The sequence below is a fragment of the Stegodyphus dumicola genome, chromosome X1 (assembly GCF_044657685.1).
Source record: "Stegodyphus dumicola isolate Sdum_Otavi_A_Nest chromosome X1, ASM4465768v1".
Taxonomy (NCBI): Eukaryota; Metazoa; Arthropoda; class Arachnida; order Araneae; family Eresidae; genus Stegodyphus; species Stegodyphus dumicola.
In genome coordinates this window covers 181,112,567-181,139,107 of record NC_140780.1, presented here as the reverse complement: position 1 = coordinate 181,139,107, position 26,541 = coordinate 181,112,567, and the positions used below count along the sequence as shown (strand labels likewise).

Here is a 26,541-nt window from a genome sequence, read left to right as displayed (position 1 = left end):
AAAATACATGATGCCGATGCATATGTAAAGGAACAGGCCCACGCCATGGACGCGATCAAAAAATTGCTTAATCCTTATTTTGTGTCTACTGTTGCAATGGTAGTAATTTGTGCAACATTTATCTTTTTTGTGACTACTTGTTGTTATTGTTATTTTACATTAAAAAATGTAAGTGCAGTTGCATTATATGTCAAACTTAGGTTAGCTTTCAGAAAACTGACTAACATAATTACTCGAAAAAAATTTTTTTTTTACATGAACTACTTGTTTATTAAAGTAAAAATTATTATCTTTCGAGAAGAAAGGATTAACATATTTACAGAGTACCATTGAATTTAAAATATACCTATTTGAGATTTGAAGAAGTAAATATATACAAGATATTCTGTAATCAAAATTTGGCCATTTTCCTATTTTTAGCTTATATGAAAAACTGAAGTAAAATGTTTCGTTATTTCATTACATCTTAAATGCATAATTAAATTTGATTTACTTACTTTAATAAACAAAAGAGTACTTCTACCTCCTTGAATTATTTGGTATTGATCTAATAGTTCATATATATTCCAAGCAATGGTTTAAGATATACTCAGTGTTTCAGAAGTAAGGTAAAATATTTCAATCAATGACTTTCCGAGTGTTTTTAAGAAGTATTTTACGCAACAGTTCTTATACTAGTTATTTTTTACTTTTATTTTTACTTCTGCTTTTTCTGTTTTCATCTTTCCCAAGATGTTGGAACAAAAACAGAAAACACTGCCTGAGTATCAGAATGCAATGAAGAAAAAGAAAGAGGAAGACTTGATAAAATAGAAATTTAAAATTACTCAGTTTTCCAAAACCCAGGGAATACCCAAGCTGATGCTACTAGCATTAGTTGTCCATCAACGTCATCAACAACAAAAGAGTTAAAAGATTAGTTGCTAAATTCTGCTGAAAAAATTCTGCTTATTGTTTTTGTTGCAAAATTTTTAACAGTTTCAGCAACATAAAACTAAGTAGTTCTGAGTTTAACGACTGGAACCACTTAAACGAGCACTTAAAACTTCATGAAAAAAATAAAATGCATTTCTGGAGTCTATATCTTTGGTCCAATTTCTTAGAACAATTACAAAAGAATAAAACTGTTGATTCGGAATTTCAAAATTTATTAAAAAAAAAAAGAGACAAAAGCATTGGCACGATATTATTGAATGACTAATAAAAATTAAAACTCAAAAAAATATACTTCATTACCTTGAAGATAAAATTCAAAATGAAACGATTAGCTTATTGGATAATATGCAGCAAATTATTTTAAGTAAGGTCAAACAGGTAAAATATTTTTCTATTTTACTTGATTGTACCCCTGATGCCAGCCATCAAGAGCATCAGATATTAATTTGTATGAGGTATCTTAATTTAGAAAATACAGACATGAGTATTAAAGAACGGTTTTTAGTATTTTGTGTTTCAACAGATACGACCGGTGAAGCACGAACAACATTCTTATTAAAGACTTTTGAGGAAAATGGTTTAGATATTAGTAATTTAAGCAGCCAAGAATATGACAATGGCTCAAATATGAGAGGTAAACAGTTTTCAAATAATTAAGCTCAAATTGTTGCTGAGGCTAGAAGCCGCTAACCTATCGGTCGAGCTGACGAGCCAAGACTAAAATTAATTGGCAGGAATACTTAGCAACTCACATTCCACGTCCCCGTTCTGGAGGGATGGTAAAAACATCTGCCATCAACAGAGGCTCCAAGCCCAGACAGTCACTTAAACACTGTCAGACAGACCAGAGCACAAATCCAACCTGCTAACACTATGTCAAGGTATACAGACGTTGACTTTAGGCACCCCTAGAAGGAAACCAAGGAAGGATATGAATATGCAGTTTTGGGGCTCCAGGCACCCACTGGAAACCTCAAGCAGTTTAAAGGCTCGCTGAATTCGACAACTCCACCAACAGGAATGTTTCACCTCGGACAATCATCAATACCCGACTATATAGCTCAATGACAACCAACGAAACGAACGAGAAAGCCATATGGTCCCTGCCAGGTCTGAAACAGCCATCGCTAGCCCTGTGGAGACTGATTTTAAACACCCGTGGTCGAGACTGACTAAATACAGATCCTAATCAGTAGCTTCCCAGGTTTTACCTGAATTGACCCCCATAGGAGCGTTAAAATGAGACAAGAATTTTCCTGTTAGACAGGTAGCGAGATAAACTGCTTGTTTTAATAAATGTCCGGCAACTTTTTGACTCAGCGCCATCGTGCGTCACACAACCTTGCACTTATTATCGGCGTGGGCCTGAACACCTGGCAAATAATGTGTGATGCAAAACTTCATCAACCTAAACTTATCTTGTTGCCGTGTGAAGTCTTCAATTAGTTTGGAAGTAAAAATAAAATTATGAACGAATTTGGCAAATAAACAATCATTTACAAGGAAAATAAAAAATTATCAAGTTACATAATATGTATGCAGAATTTTAAACAGCAAATTAAAAAAAAAAAAAGAAAAAGCAGCCAAAAGTATTTCTAATACTTAATCCTGATTTCTCAATACTTTCTTTAAACATCTGTCACTCTGATTAATCACATACTTAATGCATCATTAATTATTGTTTAAAATGGGAGGGCAGATTTTAACAATTAAACAAAATCAAACACAATGTTCAAAAAGTTTCTGAATTACTTTTTGATATCTAATATATCTGTATACTAAAGCAGAGGTGTCAAACTGGCAGTTTGTGATGCCTCCATAAAAGCAAACAATTATCTTTAGTAATTAATTCTTTTAATCTCAAACTGTAATTTACTGTTCTGAAAATCCCAACTCAGCAGAGAGAATTACATTATCCCTCACTTATGAATTTTATCATTACGTCAAGTATGTCAGCACCTGAGATTATTTTCCTTTCAACATTTAGTTTTATATGCTTAAGGTATGCCGACAAGCACAGATAAAAGTTCTTATAATAAAAGAAATCTGCATCAAATCGAATGAAGGAATTTCTATCATTTCATTCAAACATCTTCAGATACAGGATTCAAACAGTCAAAACACAAAAAAAATCATATACAGTAAAAAGGCCGAAATCCGGACATCCACTATTCGGAATGATCTAAAATCCGGACATCAAAACCACCCAACAACGGTTTTCTCCTACGCTTCACACATGTGCATTTGATTGCCCCCTCCACGCATAATAAAACATCTGGAGAGTACCGATTCTTAATTTCACTTCGACATTAAATAAAATACCTTATTATTGAAGAAACAAACGTTTTAGCATAAATTTGTACAATCAGTAATTTGGCTCCATTGCTGTGTATCTGCTTTTTGGCAGGCATCTCAAATCGAAACATTCCACATAGATACATTGTTGATCTGATGAAAACCTGGTGAATCATTATTTATTATACTTTCCTTTCAACACCGCATGTTTATAAAAACACGACAACTTGAGTAATGACTCATGTAGCGATGCCTAAGCAATTTTTTTTTCATGTTAGTAATTGAATAATAAAGCAGTATGGTAACCTTTTATGTTAACATAGTGCTTGGCGATGATTCCAGATTTAAGTTAAATGCACTAAAAATGATGACGAGGAAAAATTTACCAAAAATTTCTTTCCATAGGCTAAAAATAGATTTTGTTGATGATACTCGTAGACTTAAAGATTACATTTAGGTCTATTTGAATTTAAAATAATTGATTTGATTCACATAAATCAAGACCCAGCACCAGGACTCGTATGGCCGCACAGAGTCGCAGAATTTAGGACCCACACAGACTACATCACGCAGTAAGATATCTAACGCCGGCCCTCAATAAGGCTTAAGTATACGTGGGAATTTATTTATTCAGAACTCTCATAAGCCTTAAGCATGTGTAAGAAATAGACATAAGTATAATAAATAACTAAACTAATATAATTCAGGCTTAATTGTTTCAGTGCGCGATAGAAGTAAGATAAAATTTAACGGAACAACTTGCCGTTAGTCACCAAGCTCATGATGCATAGCCAAATATGTATAGTGAAGGATAGGTAAATTTGATGATGATAGCTGCTAATTTTAAAGGTTTTTGGATATCGCAAAGAAATGTGGAGAAGCGGTAATAAATGAAGATGATATAAAAGAAGTTTATCATTGTGATGACAATGCTTCTCATTCATCAATCAATTAATAAATGGTGAAATCAGTAGTACGGTTCTAGATCCAGAAAATACCGCTACCTATAGTGAAGAAAGTGACAGAGAAGTTACTGAAAATGAGAACATTTTGATTGACAAGTTAGTCGGAATTCTCAAAACAGCAGATACAGGGGTTCCAACAATGCAACTGAACAAGAAATAATGTCCGTATTAGCACAAAAAATGGAACAACTTACATTGAAAGAAATGTTTAATAAGGTAAACAAATAAATATTAAGCTTTTTTTTGTAAATTTTGATACCCTTTAGATCATAAATACTTCATATCATAACTCACGATTTCATATTTTTAATTTTATTATTTCTACATGCCATCTTACAAGACTTAAACTGATGATCTAATACCCGGAAAAATCCCAAATCTGGAATCGCCAAAGTCCGGATGAGTTCGGATTTTGGACTTTGTACTGTACATCCACCTTACAAAGCACTAGCACAACAAATAAAACATTAGCCACCCAGATGGTATAATGGTTAGGGGAGCCTACTGCAGTTCTGATGGGCCCCAGTTTGAATCAGGGAGAAGGCATGGTTGTAACTGCCTGTATTATAGGAGCCACCAGTGGCTGCCTCCACATTAAAATGGCCACCTTTCTGACCAATGCTGAATAGGCAAGTGCATGCCATTGGATTTAAAAAAAAAAAAAAAGAGAGAGAGAGAGAGAGAGAGATAACATTAACAATAAATAGAAAATGCCTCAAGTTCAGAAATGAAACATAAATTAAGAATATAAACACATCTCTTTTTCATCCACCCTACTGACAGGAGAAAGTTCAGCAAATATCATCAGTATAACAACAGTAGCAATCAGACAAACAGGTGGTTTACTAATAGGACAGCAACTGCATTATGTGGCTTCAGTTATTGTAGTGACATGAGAGTCACAATTGGTGTGTAGCCTCTGTGAGTTGCAATTGTGCGGAGAATGGCCAGCAATTTGTTTGACACCTCTGTATTAAAATAGATTTCAATAAAATACTTTAAACTCTACTATGCATACTTTATTTTCAATAGAAGTCACCAATTTGGAATTTTCAATACCAAAGTTTTTTATTTTCAGTAAAAGTGCTTCTCTTTCTTTATTTACATCTTTTAGCTTTTTCTCTAAATCCTGTTGAATTTTCTTCTCCTTCAGAACTTCTTTTTCACTATTGGCATAGCGAACAACAATTGCTTCCTTTTCTTTTCGCAAAGTGTTACATTCTTTGGAAAGCTGTAAACAAAATTATAATAATTTTAAATTCAAAAATTTTACAGCAACTTTTTACACAAATAAATACCTGATACCTTATTGTTTCCAGGGTAATGAAATAAATATTTTAAAAAGTATTGTGGTTTAATGAAAGCTTCCCGTCACTGCAAATATTGTCTGCACAAACAGTTCGTATTGGCATGTTTAATCATATTTTGTCAAACGATTTTTGGCATTTGAAAGAGATTTGCTTTAGAACAATGTGTTCTGAAATTTGTAAAAAAAATAACATTACCATTTAGTACAAGGTGTCTGAAATGGAACTATCACGCTACCAGATTAGAACCATCATTTACTTCCAGTTCTGTTACAAAAAGTCAGCTATAGAATGTCACCAAATCATGTGCACAGTTTTAGGTACTAATGCTGTATTATACGACACTGTGAAGGTTTCGTACCGAAAGTTAAAAAACAAAGACTATGACATTCAAGAAGCAGACCACTCTGGGCGGCCTACTGTTGTTGATGAGGGACGACTGTAAGAACCTGTGGAAGAAGATCAATATCCAACCACTCGAGAGCTTGCTAAGGAGTTAAGACATCAGTGCCATGTCCGTTAGTCATGCTATGCATTGCCTAAACTTGTCGTACAAGTTCAACTGCCAAGTGCCCCATGAGCTGACTCAAGCATATAAGGACAGACATGTTCAGGTCCGCACTAATCTGCTTGAATATTAACACAAGGGCAAAATGCTGGACCAAATGGTCACTTGTGACAAAAAGTGGATATACTTCAACAACACAGGCTGAAAAGAGGGTTGGTCTGCCCCCGGTGAGGCCATCAGCAGCGTCGCAAAGTGCAATTTGACTAACAAAAAGATCATGCTTTGTATCTGGTGAGATTGCCAAGGTAAAACTCTTAACAGTAAGGTTTATAGCAAAATGCTAGTCTATGTTGATGCTGCTATCAAAAAAAAAAAAAAATCACAATGAATTCTGAAGCAAAATGGTAATGTTCCATCAAGATAATGCAAGATCACATGTATCTGCATTCAACGACTCGACTCTGAATGACTTGAATGAGATCTTCTGCCACACCCACCATATAGCCGTAACATTACTCCTTCGGACTTTATATTTTTTCACACCTGCAGCTACATCTTCTTGCTGGTGCTATCTTCCATTCTGCACAGGACATCCAAAATGAGGTTGATCTGTTTTTGGACTCACTGCCACTAAGATTTGTGGGGCGAAAGCTTTGAACATTGGCAGAAAATCATACATTTGGGCGGTGATTACTACCTGCACTAAAGGTACTGCTTTCATGTTCCCCCTAACTTTATTAAGAATGTTTTATGGTGGAAAACCATAAACCAGATATAACCAGATATTTAGAATGTGTGTGCATTTTGCATTATTTACTATGTACTACTTGCCACTCAGACACTATAGTGGTTAGAGGAGCCAACTGCAGTACCAAAGGGCCTGGGTTCAAATTCCAGAGAAGGCATGGATGCAGATTGTCTGTCCCCTCATAAGAGTTAATGGTGGCTGCCTGTTGGGTGCCTTCATAATAAAATGACAAAGACATCTGGCCTTAATAGTGGTAAAACCTAAAAAATGACTAGCGGCCACCATTAAAAAAAAACTATATACTATTTAAATTATTAGTCCAAATTAACAGCAGAAGTTGATTTGTTCGTCAAATCAAGAAAAAGATTATTACACATAAAAGATTTATATTTTTTTTCAAAAAGGGGACAAAACTGATCAACTTATAATCATTTGATAAGTAGGAGATGTAAAATTAAAATGCTTTGAAAATATTGTTACTTATTTTTAAAAAATTGTTTATTGTTACTTGCTAATCTTCTCATAAAAACATTATACAATTAAACTAGAATGGATATGATTTTTCTTCAATTAGTTACTAAAATTATACTATTACACTGCAATACACTACTTTATAAGTAAATGTATTATGATTTTAATATGTGTTACTAATAATTTAACTCAAGGCATCTTCATTTCAATAATTAAAAACTAAATTAATAAATATATAATAAATAATTATAAGATTATTCATATATAATTCTTAGCAGAAACATTTCAGAGAACTGCAAGGCATTAAAAAGTCACCATTGCAATTATCACTGCACTTCAGGCTCCACTAGCCTCTACAGAATGTGTTAAAATTTGCCCATATCAACATTCAGATCTGTTTACATACCATTTTGGTTTAATGGTTAAGATATTCTCAGGTTATATGGCATAACTGCTGGCCATGATTGCTCCTAAAATGTATGCAAATAATCTGGGGAACTTGCATATTATCTCATCGACCGTGAAAAGCTGGCTACTGTTAAACCAGGAAAATTGCAGACTTGCCAAAGTTGCACATGTTGTTCCTGTGGAATTCTGAAAAAACTGACTGCTCTTTATTTAATAAATAATTAATATTCGACCTGCTACAGTTTTACGCTAAAACGGCTTTTGTTGATTTCTCTTATTTTATTAGGCCGTCCGATTTAATCTAAAACCCTCTTTAGAATGCTAGAAGTAAAACACCTACGACTGTTTTATTAGCCACATTCAGCTAACTATACTGTGCCCTTTAATGCACACTCTTCTGATGGCAAGACGCCATAACTTACACCGAAGAGCCATTACATTATAACCACCATCCATCTATAGCAATTGGCTCGCCCTGGAACAAAACCACTCCGTGTATACAAAGCGGCTATGCATAGTCTTTCCAAACATAGCATGATTAGCGACATAATGGGAAAAGCAGCTGATTTATCAGACTTCGATAAAGGTCAAATTATTATGGCTCAACAACTGGGAACATCAATATCAGAAACAGCATGTTTACTGGGCTGTTCACGTGCAATTGTTGTGAGCACATATCGAAAGTGGTGTATGGATAATGAAACAAAAAGTTGCTGGCCGGCAGGGTGTCATCGACGCCGCATTGATTCAAGAGGAGAGCGGAGATTACTAAGCACTGTTCGCCGCGACTGAAAAGCTACAACAGCCGAAATCACCACCAGCTACAACAGTGGGGTCCCAGACAAGTGCTTCTAAACACACTGTGCTTCTAAACACACTGTGCAGCCATTGCTGCATATGGGCCTACACAACCAGAGTCCAAAGTATGTCCCTGCACTGGTGGCACACCAGCTGCATCTGCAATGGGCCAAGAAACATCAGAATTGGACATTAGAAGTGTGGAAGAAAGTTGCATGTTTTCTAGTCCATCACATCAATGGGAGTGTACTAACACGCTAATTAAGCCAGTGGAAGGAATATTATGGTGTGGGCAATGTTTTCATAGAACACATTAGGACCCATTAATCCCCATAGAACAATCCCTGACATTTGTGCACTACATGAACATTGTTGCAGACCAGGTTCACCCATTCATGACAACAATATTTCTGGTGGGGAATAATGTTTACCAACAGGATAATGCACCATATCATAGGATCGAATCATCAGAAAGTGGTTAGAGGAACATTCCAGTCAAGTCCTTGGCCTCCAAATTCAGCTGACACTCATCCAATAGAACATTTGTTGTCCCACCTGGAAAACCAAATTGATGCTGCCACATCTACCCCCTTGCAATGTGCAGGAATTTCAGGACCAATTGGTAAGCGCTTGGTACCAGATACCTCAGACCACACATCAGCACCTTGTAAAGTCCATGCTATGCCGGGTGCTGACAGTTTTGAGGGCTAAAGGTGGTCCTACATGTTATTGACAGAGTGGTCATAATGTAATGGCTCTTCAGTGTATAATAACTTATGTTATTATAATGGCATAAGTTAGTATTATAATAACTTATAATACTAAGTTATGGTTACCATAACTTTCACAGAGAAAATAATCCACAAATTGCTGCTCTGTATAGAGCAGGTTACAAATTTGAATATTTTTTTTTCAAAATGTAAGAAATAGTGTAGCAATAACAGTTAATTTGTAGTCTTGTTTCTAAAAACATAACTTACCGAGAATCAGTCACGGTTACATAAGCCAAAACCTCAGATACAATAAAACAAAAACCAAAATCGTGACATGTGTCATCACATCATGCTTATCCATAATTGGCACTGAGTTATACTGCTTGGTGACAGCTTCACGGTCAATGGAATAATATGAAAGTACCTAACCCAAAGAAATTACGCAATTTTCCCTTTGCTATAATTACTTTCATCAGTATTTCTATCTTCAATGAACAGTGGCTTTTTAAATACCCTACACTTCTCTCTCTTCCTGCTCTCCATCTGTATATATGCATAAGTACAGCATACAAAAATAAGCAGTTACTAACCTTTTCAATATTACTTAAAAATTCAGCTCTAATTTCAGACTCGTACTTTTTGAATGCAATTTCTTGAGTATTTAACTTCATTTTCAACTCTAATATTTCTCTTTGTAGATCAGAATTCTTACTTTCTAGTATTTTAAGTTCACATCTTGGAACAAAAGGTCTATAAGAGAATGCATTCAGTAACATTAAAAAATTTCAATAACATTAAAAAATATTTTTCTCAAGTCTTTCAGCATAAAAAATATACCAGGTAAAGAAAGCCCAAAAAGCAACAACTCAGGAAGAACGCACTTCATATACGATTTAATTGTACAAGGAAATCAGACAACTATCTAATGAATGACAATATTGCTTGAAAGCCAACAGAAGTACATGTTAACTATACATTCATAACAACATATTTAAAGAGAAAACTTATTTTCTACCAAAATTTTCTTTCTGCTATCAACAAGGGATATGGTTTCTCAAATTTTGCACAAACTCTATATAGATGACTTTACAGTCAGTCTATAAATGAAGTCAAAGCACATCTCTCTCAAAAATAAGTAAGAAAATTTGGAACTGGACCTCTAAGTTACTTTTATATTCCATAAGCCCTTTTAATAGAGGAATTCACAGATAGGCTTGCATTATGGTAATAATGTTGTATAGCAAATTTAAATTTCACAAATACTAAGTTCAAATCTTGATGCCCATTGCATATTTCTTTACTCACTTTAATTTTTAGAAAATTTCATTTTAAATTATTCATGAGAAACATTTTAAGATAATATGACAACTGAACTAACATTTGGAGTGTTTTCAGGCAATCTAAACACTATAAAAATTTTAAAGAGTAATGTTTTCCCTTCTCAGTCGCTGCAGATACATTTCTCCATTCACTTAAGTATATAAAAATATCTCAGAGATAGTGCTTGCTGACTGCAGGAAATAGACCTGTAGAGACATTAGGATTTTTGGCAGCAGGCAAGATGAAAAATTAGCAAACGCCATCTCTGGGAATCGAACTACGGACCTCTGGAATACCGGCCCAGTGTGCAGAACCACTACACCACGAAAGCACGCCAAGAAGGTGGGAGAAATGCCTTATATACTCCCCCTTTTAAAGGCGACTGGGGTTTTTAGGGAACCCAATCGCCAAATCCTGGGTGGGGAGAAATCATCACCCACCACAAACGCCTTCGCCGGGAATCGAACCACGGACCTCTGGAATACCAGTCCAGCATGCAGAACCATTACACCACGAAGGCATGCTAAGAAAGTGGGAGAAATACCTTACAGACCGAGAGGTGTAGCATCAACTTTCTGTCATTGTGATATAATAGTTGGCATTATTTGTGTCTCTTTATGTTATGGCTCCTCTTCTTTTTTCATACTTCAAGCATTTTCTTCCAGCATTTTGAAAATTAATATGAATGCTTTCATTCATTCTTGGTATTTGCACAAACAAGGAAAATATGAGTCTATTTAATACTCTGGAGAATACATAGAAGCAATATATATAAATAATAACTAAGTACATTTTCTCCTGGAGATTTTAAAGAAAAGGTGGTCAAGAGAATACAGTAAGACCCCGCTTAACGCGGGGGATAAGTTCCATCAAAGTAGAGCGTAATGCGAAACAGCGCTAAACAAGGCTGCTATCTTTACATGTAAATATTGGGGTTAGGGGAAGATGGCTAGGAAATTGGTTAGGTATTAAATTAAAAAAGTATGTTTTTTTTAAAAAAATAAAACCAAACATTTATTTCTTAAAGCCCAAATTAATACCACATTATTATTTCTTGCAAAAATAAAAACAAAATATAAATAACAAAACGAATATTCTTAAAAAAAAACAAATAAAATTCTAAGTCAGTCATATTTAGTTAGCCTTCCGCGTTTTCAGTGTTCTGCCTTTTTGTGACAAAAGCATCTAATGTTGTTTGCCTTTTTCTTTTGCGTTGTTCTCTTAAAAGTTCTTCATAAACGGATAGAGCATCTCTAACACCACGCCTTACTTTTGAGCTCCTGTCAAAATTCGGATCATTTTTCAATGAATTGATCCATTATTTCGGTTATAGTAGACAAACTCCTTTTTACAAACGCCATCGAAAGTTCTTTTTGCTCTTCTTCTGAATCACTGCTGTCAACATTTTTGTTTTCTTCTTGTTCAGTTAATTCCTTGAGCTCATCATTAGAAAGACTAGCCGCTGCTTCTTGAATTATTTCTTCGACATCTTCCACATTTACCCCTTCAAAATATGTCTGTACAATACCGCACCAAACAAGAAATACAAGTACACTCTTTCGGATATGTATTTGAAACCTATCGCTGCATAATATTTCGGGGAATCCCCGTATGCTGCGAGCGATTTCGTGGAATCCCCGGGTTGAAATAAAAGAGCGCTAAACCGAAACAGTGTTCAGCGGGGTCTTACTGTATTCAAATTATTAGCAAGTCATCATACGAGGGCCATCCAGGAAGTAGATTACGTTTCCGTCTGTGTCCGCTAGGGGCGGGGCTAGCGCGGCCATCTTGGGGTCAGAGCGTTGCGCAGCTCAGTCTGCATCTAGCCGTGCTAGTGAGAGGTTCGTGCTGTGCTCCGTTCAGATACTGTGACGGTTTGAAATGTCTGCGTTAATTGAAAATCCCGCGAGCTGCGAGGTGCGCTCAGTAATAAGGTTTCTGACTGCAAAAAACTGTAAACCGATAGAAATCTATCGGCAGCTTCGTGAAGTGTATGGGGACAACATTATCACTGAAGGTGGAGTGCGTCAGTGGGTCATAAGATTTCAAAATGGCCGAACCAATGTTCACGACGAAGATCGAAGTGGGAGACCCAGCATAGTGACCGCCGAACTTCTCGAAAAAGTCGATGCTAAAGTCCTTGAAAATCGAAATTTCACAATAACGGAACTTTCTTTGAGTTTTCCACAAATTTCGCGAAGTTTGTTGCACGAAATCATCAGCGAAAAGCTTGGTTACCACAAGTTTTGTGCAAGATGGAAGGCAAGAAGAGGTAACGAAGTGGATGAAGGCGCAGGCGGCCGAATTTTTCGACGAAGGAATTTCCAAGCTCGTACATCGCTACGATAAATGCCTTAATTTGTATGGTGACTATGTAGAAAAGTAGTATTTGAGTGTGGCTTTCATCTGTATATAATAAAATTTGTTTCCTCTACTTTGTTTATTTTTTTATTCCAAAACGTAATCTACTTTCTGGATAGCCCTCGTATATTCAGTATGCCAGTACTGAAGCATTTTGTGTTTTGAATGTTTTTATGAATGATGTCCTATAAGTTGTAAATAAATTTGTGGTAAAATACAGTAAGTTCAAAAAAAATGAATAAAAAATTATACTTTAAAAATATTTATACTACATATTTTTATTGCTTAATAAAAATATATATGAATTTTTTGTTTACAAAATAAAAAATTCAAAATAATTAACAATACTGATAAAAATAACAGTTCAAAAATAAAGATCTGAACTAAGAAGACCAAGGTCTGTATCATTGTTATATTACAAACCTGTCAAGAAATGTCCTACTGCAAGAAACTAGCATAAACAGTAGTTGAAGCTTTAGTCTAAATTTTCTTGCTTATGTTTGAGAGTTGTATGCTCATACTTCACAATATCCTTTAAGGTCCCTATAATTTTGTAGAATTTTGATGAAACAGGTGAGTTTGGGTACAAAAATTGTGCTCTCTTCCAGAAAATGATTTTACAGTCAATTTTTTTTTTTTTAAATACATTTAAAAATTACACTAAATTATAATGTGACAAATCCTATTTAGTACAAAAAATGCTTTTTACTTACTCATGCATTAAGAACAATATATATTTGAAAATATACCTTCTACAGCTAGTTTAATAAGGAATCTTACTAATTATCTAATTCAAGATTCAATAATCAAAATAAATGTTCAGTTAATTTAGAAGTCAAACAACAAAAATCAGTATTATATTTTCGAACACTGATTTTTATTGTTTGACTCCTAAATTAATATTTATTTAGCGTGTTATTGTATCTTAAATATACAGTCGTTTAACCTTAAAAAAAAAAAGATCCAAACTCTCTTCAAAGAAATCAGATGGACAGAATGTAAAAAAGAAATCTAATATATATATAAATATTATACACTTTAATAAAAAAAAGATTCATTTTACAGTTTACTATGAATAATAAAGTACTTAGTTCTTTATACAGTCAAAAGTCTTTAATCCGGACGTCCATAATTCGGAATGATCTATAATCCGGACCTCAAAGCCACAAACAGTCTGTGCATGCGTCGACGCATGCGCATAACACATTTAATGTATAACGGACGGTATAAGCTAAGCTAAAATTATCAAATTATCTATTTCAGTTAATGTTGCAGATTGCGTTGTTCCTTAATCTTCAAATTGTATCCGGCATTTTTTTTTTTTTCCCCCAGACTGTTAGAGCAATTTTATAAAAGTAACTTGAACTTTCGATTATGTCAAAAAGAATTTCCGATTCTGGAGCTACCAAAGGATCTACACAAAGCGAAAGCATGTTTCGATGTCCATCAAACAAAAAGTGGAATTGCTGAAAAAATGGATTAAGGCACATCCTTTAATTCTCTAATCATTCCGAAATATGTTTATAAATTTCACGCTGCTCTACAGGGGGACGCGGCACGCAATAAACTGGAAGTTGATCTGTCAGCACTATCCTTATCTTCAGGGCAGATGTTTTTATTTTATTCGGCTTATAATTCCTTACTAAATGTAGTATTTCATCTCGATATACTCTGTCTTTGATATGATTTAAATCAAATTCCTCATCATTATAAATATCACGAACACACAACAAATAGTTTTCTGGTAGCAATTTTCTAATTTCGACTACACATAATGTATGCTTTACACTTGCACGCGTTGAAAGAAATGTTTAATAAAGTAAACAAATAAATATAAAGCTTTTTTTCTGTAAATTTTTATACCCTTTAAATCATAATTGCTCTTTATTTCATAAATTATGGTTTCACATTTTTAATTTTATAATTTCTGCATGCCATCTTACCAGATTTAAACTGATGATCTATAATCTGGAATCACCGAAGTCCCGACGAGTCCGAATTAAAGACTTTTGACAGTATAATATTTTGAATGAACATATAACTATACTTGCATGTAAGAATGAATAATTAATATATATATATATATATATATATGACAGCTTTTTTTCCTGCCTTTGTCCTCTTTTAGGTTACCTATAATTTATAATATTATTGGTAAATTCCTCTTTCATATACTCTAAAAATTGTTCACAGTTTAGACACTGCTCTACATTTATCACAATTACTAATGCTTCACAATTTTTTCACTTCTTCAAAAATACTTTTTTCACAATGCACTACACCTTTCTCGATTGTTGACTTTTAAAATTATTTCCGTATTAATCACTATTACGCATTCCATTCATTGAACCAAACACAACTTTTTCCATGCATTGCACTCAACTTTATGGCAAATACTTTTAGATTTCTTTTTTACCAGAGGAAATTCAACACTTTTTCCTTTTATAATTATTCATTTTTAATGTTATAATGGAGATTTTTCTAATATTTTTATTAATATTAATCAAAAAATGTGTTGTTTTAAATTTGTATTTCACCTATATTCATTATTTAGCATATTATAGGCTTAGCTACTAAACAAGTGAAAAATATTCTTTCATTCATAAATTTTTGTGATTCTAATGTTAGATTTTATTTTTTGTTTATTTTATGGTTTTTGAATCAAATTTTCATTTATGAATTTTTCATACGTTAGACTACTTGTTTTACTTCTTTTTTTTCAACTCAGCTTAAACTGAAAATTATTATTATTAGATTTCTATGCTTTTTTATGATTTTGATGCTTTAAATTTTTTAGTGTTTAACCTGACTTGTGGGGTTTCAAAATCTGCATATGTTTTTATTTTTGCATATATTAGATTGCTTGTATTTGCAAATTTTTGGGGAAGGAGTGACTCTACCTGTTCTAAATAACATTTTTATGCTTTTTTCAATTTCTTTATGCTTAACTCTGCAATCGTTTGCACTGCTTACTTCGGCCTGCAGGCACTGGACAGATAAAGACACAGATAACTTTTTTTTTTTTTTTGTTTTGAATTTTGTGTCGTAAATACACAAAACAGAAACAGGCTCATTTATTTACTTCTTTCAGTGCACCCACACCCTGATGATGATGCCGTGAAAAATGTAAATTTATTTCCTTTCTGGATTAGGCATATTTTCTCTTGAAGTTTGCTACTGCGTTTCTGACACTGCATATGTTTATTCCAAAGGTGAATATGGGACAAATTTTAAATCTATTATTTTTAATTTATTTTGCATTATTACCACTACTTGCTAGTGTTTTCAGAGTGCAACTGCATTGGGTTTTAAACTGCTTTTTGCCCTGTATTTTTTCATTATATACATATATGTGTGTGTATGTATGTATATGAAATAATAATAATAATAGTAAAATAAACCAAGGAAAAGTTTTAAATTTAAATTTTTGTTACAACTCATAAATATTCATGCATAAATATATATTGTACAAAAACAAATCATGATATATTGATGATATTAGTTTATAAAAGTTAAATTTTAAGTCTTAACACTTTGAAAACATTAATGTTTTTCTTGATTCATATATCTGGATTCTTGAGTTAATATAACTGGGATCAGTAGAAAATGTTATGATTTTGGAGAATGTGGTGGTGCTTGCTATGATAAAATTTCCTTTAATAATTTTTATGCATTAATTATCAATGTTTCTTTTTGAAGTAGATGTTGCTTAAACAATATAACTTTTAAAAATCATTAAGATATATGATTTAGAAATGCATAAAAGATCTGTTTAATTTTTATTTTATTCAGAAAGACTTACACTAGGTCTCCAGATTCTAAACTGAAATCCTCCTTTACATCCTTTTCTGGCGAGATTTCCTCATCACTATATGTGCTTATAACCAGATCAGAACAGCTAAGGTTATTTTCACTCTCTGAATCTGCTTTTAATTTGGGTGAAACATCATTAGAATTAACTGAAGTCTGTCCATTAGATAACTGAGTATTTTCATTACAACATGAATGGAAAGATGTGACACATGTTTCTTCAGAGTTAGTATTTGGCAGATTACTGATCACATGAAGAGACTCAGCTTGACATCTGACAGTTTGCAGAGATGTCGAATGTATGGAATTGATCTGTTCTGAGAATGGTGGATTGCATGACTGATCATTTAAATTAAAAATTTTAAAATCATTATCACAAGAAGGAACTTTTTCTGTATCTTCATTGTTTGCAACAGACTCTACCATGGAATGATAAACAGTTTCATAATTAATATTGCTTTCACTGGCATTTTCATTCACGTCTTTCAAATCAGCCATCACTTGATATAAGATACATAATCAAAAGCTGCAAGAAAATGAAGGAATAAAAGTAATTTTACCAGTCCTACCACTCATATTTACACTTATGCAGGTGTTTTTTAGTTCCATTTTTGCAGATTAATACAACAGGAAGCATTATGAGTGTTCATATATTTAAAATTTTTCATTTCAAAAACTTTTGCCCTGTTCCTGAAAAAGAAATAATACTATTAATAGCAATAGTTCATCACATTTTTAAAATTTTTTCGTGATAAAAATAACACATAAAACTGAAATAAAAAACATACAGAAAAAAGCTGGTATAGGATTTTAATTGCACAAGATTTAAATAATTCTAATTACTTCATAAATTTTATTTTCAAATCAAAACAAAAGGAATCAAAGTACACTGGTGTGCAAAAATTAAGGACGAAGTCAAAAAATTAGCATATCAGCTGAACGAAGAGGCAGAGCGGACAGAAAGACCAATCAGGAGATAAGGAAGTAAGGTGATGTACGGTAGCACATGCACAGATATGCAGGTAGACATAATGGGGGAGTGTCTGAGTAGTATAACGCATGTTGTCGGTGTAAGATCAGTATTTTTGGCAAAGAGATTGCATGCCGTATAACAGTTAAAATCACACCGAGTTGCTGCCTCAGCGAGAAATGGCGAATAATCAATCTGTTAGACGACATCTGGATGCTTTTACCCGAGGTCGAATCATTGGGAAGTTGGAGGAAGGCCGCAGTGTGACAAGTGTGGCTGCAGAGTTCGGAATTGCTCACAGCATCGTTTCACGACTTTGGAGACAATTTCAAACTACAGGAACAGCTATCCGGGGGTTTAGTAGTGGTCGTCCACGAGGAACCACACCTGCAGATGAGCTGTATATTGCCTTACAGGCCAGAAGAAACAGGCAGCAGACAGCAGGAGAAATCGCTAGACACACGACTGGACAACCGATATCGCGTTTTACCGTGGCCAGAAGACTGCACGGTGGTGGTCTGTTTGCCCGACGCCCTGTACGGTGTGTACCTCTAACGCCTGCCCATCTGAGAAGGCGTTCTCTGTGGTGCTGGGAACACCGGAATTGGATAGACAATGAATGGGGACGAGTACTCTTTACAGATGAGAGGAGATTCAGTCTGAATAGCGATTCTCATCGCATACTCATCTGGAGAGAGCGGGGAAGCCGCAATCATTCCTCGAACATCATTGAAAGAGACAGGTATGGAGGTGGCGGTGTTCTCGTTTGGGGAGGCATCATGCTTGGTAGTTGTACAGACCTTCACATCTTCGACGCAGGTTCAGTCAACGGGACCCATTATTGTAACGAGATTCTTCTTCCATACGTGCGTCTTTTCAGAGGCGCTATGGGTCCGCAGTTCCTTTTCATGGATGACAATGCACCATGTCATCGCACAGTAGCTGCCAAACAGGTCTTAGAGAGTGAGGATATTGAACGTATGGATTGGCCGGCACGATCTCCGGATCTCAATCCCATCGAGCACGTATGGGATTTTCTAGGCAGACACTTGGCAGCTCGTACCTTACCACCAGTAACGATTCAGGAGCTTCGATTGGCACTGCAAGACGAATGGGCAGCAATGCCTCAACAACTCATTGACACCCTCATTCTCAGCATGGGCAGACGCTGTGAAACCTGCCTAGCAGTCAGGGGAGATCATATCCCCTGTTAAAGACCGAATGTTTCTTGCTGCACACCCATCACAGGGATGTTTCGGCCTTCAGTCACATTGCACTCCATGCTACTTTTTCAATAAAGCTTCTTTTTATCCCTCTGATTTCTCTTTTAGTAAGTGTTGCTTACATTACTCATGTCCTTACGTATTGGGGATCTTACGGTATTAAATGTGTTGATTTGGAAAGCTTTTGTACAAAGTTATATTGAAAAAACCGTCTCGTCCTTAATTTTTGCACACCAGTGTAAAGCCATTAATAACATATTTTCCATTTTGTAATACAGAACAAATAATTGTATAGGTAAAGGGGGGAAAAGTGCTGGTTATTGCAGTCATAAGAGGGATAATCCTGATTTGATTAATAATTTTGTCCTTGACTAAACTTATTTTATAAGTTATAGGCTTTAGCACAAAAAAAAAAAAAAAAAAAGTAGCTTCATTTCATACATTTAATTGCTTTCATAATTTTTTGCTCTTTTAGTGACTTTTGCAAACATTCCCCCAAACTTCAGTTTAAAACAAATTTGCAATGAGAAATACGAAGAAACAGTATTATTATTATTTTTTTTTTTTTTATGAGACAAACAACTTTATCTTAACCCATCATTCTTCTTTAAATGTTTGTCGATAACTTTTCTCATTCTACTACAGAGATTATTTACTTACAAGGGGAAAAAACAATAGAATTCACTAGTGGAATGCTTAGATATTTATTTATTTAAACTTTCTTTTACAGTCAAAGAAAAAGATGTGAAAATGGAAAGAGAAAACTATAGACATTTTTTACAATTAAACCCCACTGTTAGGCCCCAGGAGCTCCTATATGTAATAAATTTAGTAATTCTTTTGAGGATTTTTTTTCTGCAACACTTTGTACCTTTTAAAAGCTGCTGCTTGTTTAAGTTGCTTCGTTTTTTGTGCTAATACTTTCTCTTTAATTCTATAAACACACATAATTTCTTGTTCAGTTACAAAGTTCCACTGCTCAAGTCCTGAAATTGCTGTGTCGAGAATACCGGCTAACTTATCAATCAAAATTTTTTCGTTTTCAATAACCTCTCTGTCACTTTCTTCACTATCGGAAACGTGCATCACACGCATTACATGCACGCGTAAAGCAGCTTTTTTGAAAAATGTTTGTGGCTTTGAGGTCCGAATAATAGATCACTCCTGATGATGGACGTCCAGATTACAGACTTTGTATTGTATTATTTGCCAAGAAGTCTTCCCATCATATCTGGATAACTTCAAAGAGGGACGAGCAGGCATGGGTAAATATTTAAAACCATCAGAATTGCTCACTGTCATCAGTACAAATTTCTTTAAGGTATCAACTTTGTCTGCCACCCCAGAGACCCTGTCATGAATTTCTTGTTGCATGGCAGAAACTCTCTCTTCTATTTGTTCTTTGACAGAAGAAGCTTTTTCTTCAATTTGCCCAACTTTATTTTCAACTGCTTCCATTCTGCATCAATAATAATCAGTAGTTACACTTCTAAATACTAAATATGTTAAATAGAACACAATGCACAGCACATTTAAAGAGCTAATCTGATCTCGAGCTGAACTCACAACAATAACAACAGCAGCTAAGTAAGCAACTGAATTGAGATGCTCTCTCTTTGGCCTTTTATAATTTTCAACTAGTCGCAAAAAATTTTTTTGTAATTTCTGCTTCTTGAGATTTCTGGAAAGGAATAAGAGGTTGAAATTACAGTTACAACATAGTGGTCATTACATTTATTCAATTTCAATACAATTCTTGATACAAATTACCAAGATAGCCATTTACTCAAAGTTCAAAGCATGTGCTCCTGTATTTTTTCTTTTCCGGCATAGCTTTCTCTTAAAATTTGTCTCATGCCGCATTGCACAGAGAAATACAATAATTTTAATTATAACTCTATTAATATTAGCTATCTAAATATAAATTCGTAACAATACAAATAATGGCATATCACCACAAAAACAGGATAAATGCTTTGCAAAAAGTAAGCTTCACTGTGAACTTTTGCTCAGGGTTTATTTTCTGTGTAGTGAAAATATTTTTATGATACTAAAATATCATTTAAAAGAATCTCTATGGTAAAGAGCTGTCAGTAATTCAGAAGGCGAGCTGAAAATTACATAAATGGTAAGATGGCTGATTGCTTCAAAACAATTTCTACATCATCAAAAAATAATTCATTAAAATGTTAAATAATACAGTAAAAGCTTGACAGTGCAGAAAGCTCAAGAAATGCTGAATTCCAGATAGTTAAGCACATAAAAAATGGAATTTGCATTAGTGAAGCCAAATGAATTGGAAAACATTTTATTTTAAAATTATACAAACAATCATCCTATTTGTTACCAGCACGAATATCAAAAGTCCACATTTAAAGTAATATAAGATTTTGAGAAAAGAAAAGCATTTCAGACATAAAAGGCAATGTATTTCATAATCCTTAAACAAGAAAGTGAAACACCTAATCCCATTATGAAATCCTACGAAATGTGAAATTTGGCAGGGATTAGTAAAATATTCCAGTAGAGGTTTAAACAAATGAATCTTTCTTTATTTAGTTTGATAATAAAGAGACACAAATTATGGATATAGTGTATGACAAACTTATTGCTTATCATAACATTTCTCATTATATTGCTATTTTTTTGTCCATTTTCAAAGTCATCTATTGCGGCTTTTCCTTATGCCTGGATCTTATAACTTTGAAGATATTCTACTTCTTGCTATCTGAAATATGAATAATTTTTCCAAAATACAGAGAAAAATAGAATTTCTTTACAAAAATTAAACTGGCTTATCGAGAATTAATCGAACTTACATTAAACCAAAATGAACTTTTCATGATTGTGTTGAGAAGTCACACTTATCCATTATTGGCTCCAAATTACACTCCTTTGACAACAAGATATGCGAGTTAATCATATAGTATAACACGCTCTACAATGGGATTGAAAATCTCTGATTGACCAAACTTTTTAGGGAAAAATTTTTCTTTTAATTCTAAAATATTCCAGTTACTTGAGCTATCCAGTTAGTTGGGCTTCTACTGAACAATTTATATCTGTACTCTTATGAGGAAACAAAAACAGCTCATTAAGTTATTTGAAGGTCTACACCTTTTATACTATTATTACAGTAATCATTTTGTAAACTGCTTATCACTGTTAATTTGAATCTGTTGATGCCCTTTTTTGAGTAGCATGATTGCTTTCATCCAGTGATCATATTTGTTGCTACTTTATAAATATTATCTTTAATTGTCATACCTAATATTCTAATGAAGTAAAGGTTAAACTAGAAACTTGAGCCAATCATCAAATAAAAACTACTACTTTTCATGTTATTTAAAACAGGAAGTTGTCTGCCAGCTAGTTGTGCTTAAAGCTTGCAACCATAATTGGAACTTTAGTATTGTGACAAACTGCATATAAAAGGCTTAACATATGGAAATCCATCATGCAAGTCAGTCAATAGTTTGTTTTTCCCTATCCTCATAATAAGCGATACAGCTAAACAAGTTCTGTATCTGCCTGCAGATTTTGAAACTGAAGTTTTATAACCCTATATAATGCCTTTTAGAGATACAGAAGAGAGAGGATGATGGGGGGCATTTATCTGACGTAAGCAGGTGTATGGCCTTTACCCTCAGATTATTCAGCACTTACTGAAGAATTTAAGAATAGATGTCACATGGCCATACAAGGGCTAGATGGTGATACAATGGCTACGTTTTTGGGCACAGACGATGTAAGAATTATTCTGCAAAGCCAGAATATAAAGTCATAGGCTCTTTAATTACTTTATTTTAAATAGAGATCATATAATATAAAACACGGTTAATCTTTGGATTATGGTAACTTGGCGATTTTTCGGCAAAAATTTGGCGACCAACCCTGCTACAGAAACCTGCTAGTTTTTGTTTGGACGCCATTTTGTTTTCATGAAGTACAGGCATGGTTTTTTTTTTTTTTTTTTTTTTTTTTACTCAACATTTCCAACATTTTTTTCCAACAATCTGCTAGCCGAATTACCCTTATGCTAGAACTTTTATGGAACAAAGGTGCTTAATCATCCCTGTACAAGTCGACCTTTTTTCACTTAAAAAAAATCCCAGAATTGCACAAAAATGTCATTGCGCACACTCTTAATTATATCTATGTACACTGCTAAAGTCCTAGCTAGTAACCTTTATCGCCTTACCAAAATGTCGCCAAACTACCTGTTACCATATTCCAAAGATTAGCCAACATTTCATTCTGAAATGTGTATCATCAATTTGGTGCCTCCCTGGATGCTGCGCCTAGGGACGGATGTCCCCCCTTGCCCCACTCTAGCTACGCCACTGCCTTGGCAAATCGTTTCTTTTTTTATGCCAAGATCGGGGCCAGGAAGGATCAGTGGCAATTTCAAGATGGCTGCTACACAAAACCAAAATAAGAAGTCGAAGACTTGCACTTACTCGGTGTTCATGTACACATCAATCTATTTTCAGTAAAAAAAAATATTAGAGAATTGCACAAACTAGGCATTGCATACTGCCTTAACTTTGTCCATGTACACATCAATTTATTTTCACCTATACAAAATCAGAAAGCTAAAACAAAGTTAAAACTATCATGGTAACCAGAAAAAAATTCCCGCTGTCTTAATAGACAGAGGCAAACAAATAACCAAAAATACACAAATAGAGAGGGATAAATAACCAAAAATACATATTTCCTGACATTAAAAACATTAAACAACAAATCTCTCAACAAAAATTAACACACAGAGGTGAATAAATAAATGAAATGTCAATTTTTAAACATACTTTTAGTGAATCTTTACATTACGGTAACTTGGCAATTTTTTGGCGACCAACCCTGCTACAGCAACCTGCTAGTTTTGTTTTGGACGCCATTTTGTTTTCACAAAGTAAAAGCATTTTTTTTTTTTTTTACTCAACATTTTTTCCAACAATCTGCTAGCCGAATTACACTTATACTAGAACAAAGTGCTTAATTATGATGAAGATTAGGTGCGAAATTGAGAGTGCCTACTTGGCGCGTTTTTAAGAATTGCACATACACAGTATCCATGTACACGTCGACCTATTTTCCCTTAAAAAAAATCCCAGAATTGCACAAAAATGGCATTGCGCACACTCTTGACTTTATCTATGTACACATTGACCTATTTCCACTTAAAAAGTCAAAGAAAATTGACAAAAATCCAATTCTTCTTACTCTTGTAAAAAGCGCCAAACAAATAAGTGGGCGATTCTGCACTTTAGCAGTGAAATTGTTTCTAAGTGCTTATTAGCTAAAATCACGATCAGAATTTTCCGGAAAATGTCACATTACATGTCTCAATCTCTCATTTCTCTGAGACAAAATAATCTGTGATTTGAACTGTGTACTTCTCAAACTAAAGTCCTAGCTAGTAACCTTTATCGCCTTATCAAAATGTCGCCAAACTACCTGTTACCATATTCTAAAGATTAGCCACACTTTTTTTCACCTGCATACGTTTAGACTTCCCACTGCCATCTCCTCCATCCTCGAGGCAAGCAATTGAGATAAATTTTTCGTTGTTTGAGCTCATCCACTGTTAATCAGCATTCATTCTCTTACTCACCACAGACATACTCAAATGATGGTACCCACAGCAAAATAATAGCAAGTTCAAAATCCAAGACCATACCACACACATGCAAGCAAACACAGCGACTGAAAAGAATAGTAAGAACTAAAAACTTGGGTCCATACGAAAGGGTCACTGTTACAAAAAAGTGTAGCAGGCTTCCAAATTTCACAAACAACCAATACCGCTTGGCGATTGTTTCAGACAAAAATCAAGGGTTACCACACAGTAAAGATTAGCTGAAATGTTTTCCATTCTTGGAACACAGAAAGGGGCGCAGCTACGCTTCTGTGCCAAGGGGTACTGTACTCTACTAGAGTAAATTTTTTCATGAAATGAGAATCATATTCTTAATCGAGAGGGCCGGATAACATACAATTAATATATAACAGTATGACTCTTTATTTACTGTGCAGATACCACAGATAATATTTTGAACTATTAAAATAATGAAACATATAATAAATACTTTTATTCACTTAAGAGTTTATCATCATCTGAAAACAAAAAACAAGATTTTGATTACATTTGATATCTGATCAGGCCAAAATCTATTTCCAAATCTTTTAAGCAGTTTCCCAAAGCCATAAGTGACTATATAATATAATCAGAAGGCTGTTTCAATTAAATCCCAGTCTCTTACAAAGCTTTAAAAAATAAACAAATACCAAGGTATAGTGGAACAGAAAGATGCCAAAGTAAAGTTAAACCAAAGTCTTGTAATTTTGATTTCAAGTTAATATATATCCAAGCAAGTAAAAAGGCTCAGCAGTATAAAATTATTATCGGGATACCTTTGATCTGAAAATGATCACTAATTCGAATTCCCAGCTTAATTTAATTCATTTAATGTATACAGGCAACAATTAACATAGTAAAATTGCATTTCTAAAGAAACTATTTTACAATAAAAATGAAGCAATGGAATGTAAATATTAATAACAATTGTACTAAATAAAGCATATTTTTTATGCCTCGATTTCCATTTCAAGTTACCTGTAATTCATACTATCAATGAAATAATCGCCAAAGAAAGCAGTAAATTATTTTAAAAGCAGTTTTTGTGCAGCACTTTACAATTAAATACACGTATGTTACTGATGAAATAGGCAGCTAATGATTTTGGCAAATAGTAACTATGCTTTGGGTTAGAAATTAGAAACATCATTACTCAGGAATCTTGGATGTTCTAAATCAAATACAATATCTAAAAGTGAGCACATAAAAATGTTCCCACAATAAAAGCTGGTCAAATAAAAAATATTTAGCCCAGAAATCATATAAAAGTTACAAAGGTGATGCTCCGCAAATAATATTTCGGCCGAGAGTAAACTTTTACAGTAAGTATTGTGTGCTATAAACATAAAATTAATTTACCAGTTCGCTGAAATTACGCTTTCAAATTTCCGACATTACTTGATATAATTTAAAAGCAAAACGATAAGTGATACGCAACTCTAAAACGTATTTTATGGTAAACTATTTTAAAGTAAGAATTACAAACATTAATGAACACTGCCATAATCAAATAAAATTAAATCTAGTTTTCTTTTACATACCCTGACGATGTGCTTAATACAGAAATTCTCACGATAATCTCAGGCACAAATTGCAATTGATAATAAGCTTTAATTACATATTACTTTGCATCAGACTCGGAAGACTGTTTGTAAATCCCTTTACACATATACTCGTCAGACAGACAGACAAAATATGCAGATGTCTTGTTTTGCACCCGCTAAGTCTTTCTGCCCGCAGCAAGAAAAATCAAGTTTAGGTGTGGAAGAAAGAGGCCAATTTCGCATTCCGGAAGAAAAAATTTCGATTTTTTAAAGGCTAAATAGCAAAGATGGGACTAAAAAGAAAAACGGGAAAGGTCCGTCTTAAATTTCTATTAGAGAGAGAGGGGGGAAAATAAAATTAATAAATATTTTAAGCGCCTACTTTAAATCGACAGAGGAACAGAAAAGTCGACAATTAGTCTACCGGTGCATATATAAATGAAAGCAATGAATTGGACGAATTCTGCGTATCCTCAGAGTGTATAATGTCTCTCAAGAGTGTACAGTAAGCATGTGTTGTATT

The 26,541-nt window shown here is 34.0% G+C and overlaps 1 protein-coding gene across 3 annotated transcripts in view; it reads right to left on the bottom strand.

Annotated features, from left to right (window-relative positions):
• Positions 1-26,172, bottom strand: part of LOC118183160 (coiled-coil domain-containing protein 186-like) — a 77,742-nt gene extending 51,570 nt beyond the window's left edge. For 2 of the 3 annotated variants that reach the window (XM_035352606.2, XM_035352618.2), the window contains exons 1-4: positions 26,016-26,172; positions 16,633-17,330; positions 9,740-9,899; positions 5,215-5,427 (exon numbers count right to left, since the gene is read on the bottom strand). In XM_035352606.2, coding sequence (XP_035208497.1) covers positions 5,215-5,427; positions 9,740-9,899; positions 16,633-17,138 — 879 coding nt within the window. In that variant the 5' untranslated portion in view covers positions 17,139-17,330; positions 26,016-26,172. The remainder of the gene's footprint in view (positions 1-5,214; positions 5,428-9,739; positions 9,900-16,632; positions 17,331-26,015) is intronic. The other variant, XM_035352611.2, reaches the window with a different exon arrangement.
• Positions 26,173-26,541: the final 369 nt, after the last annotated feature.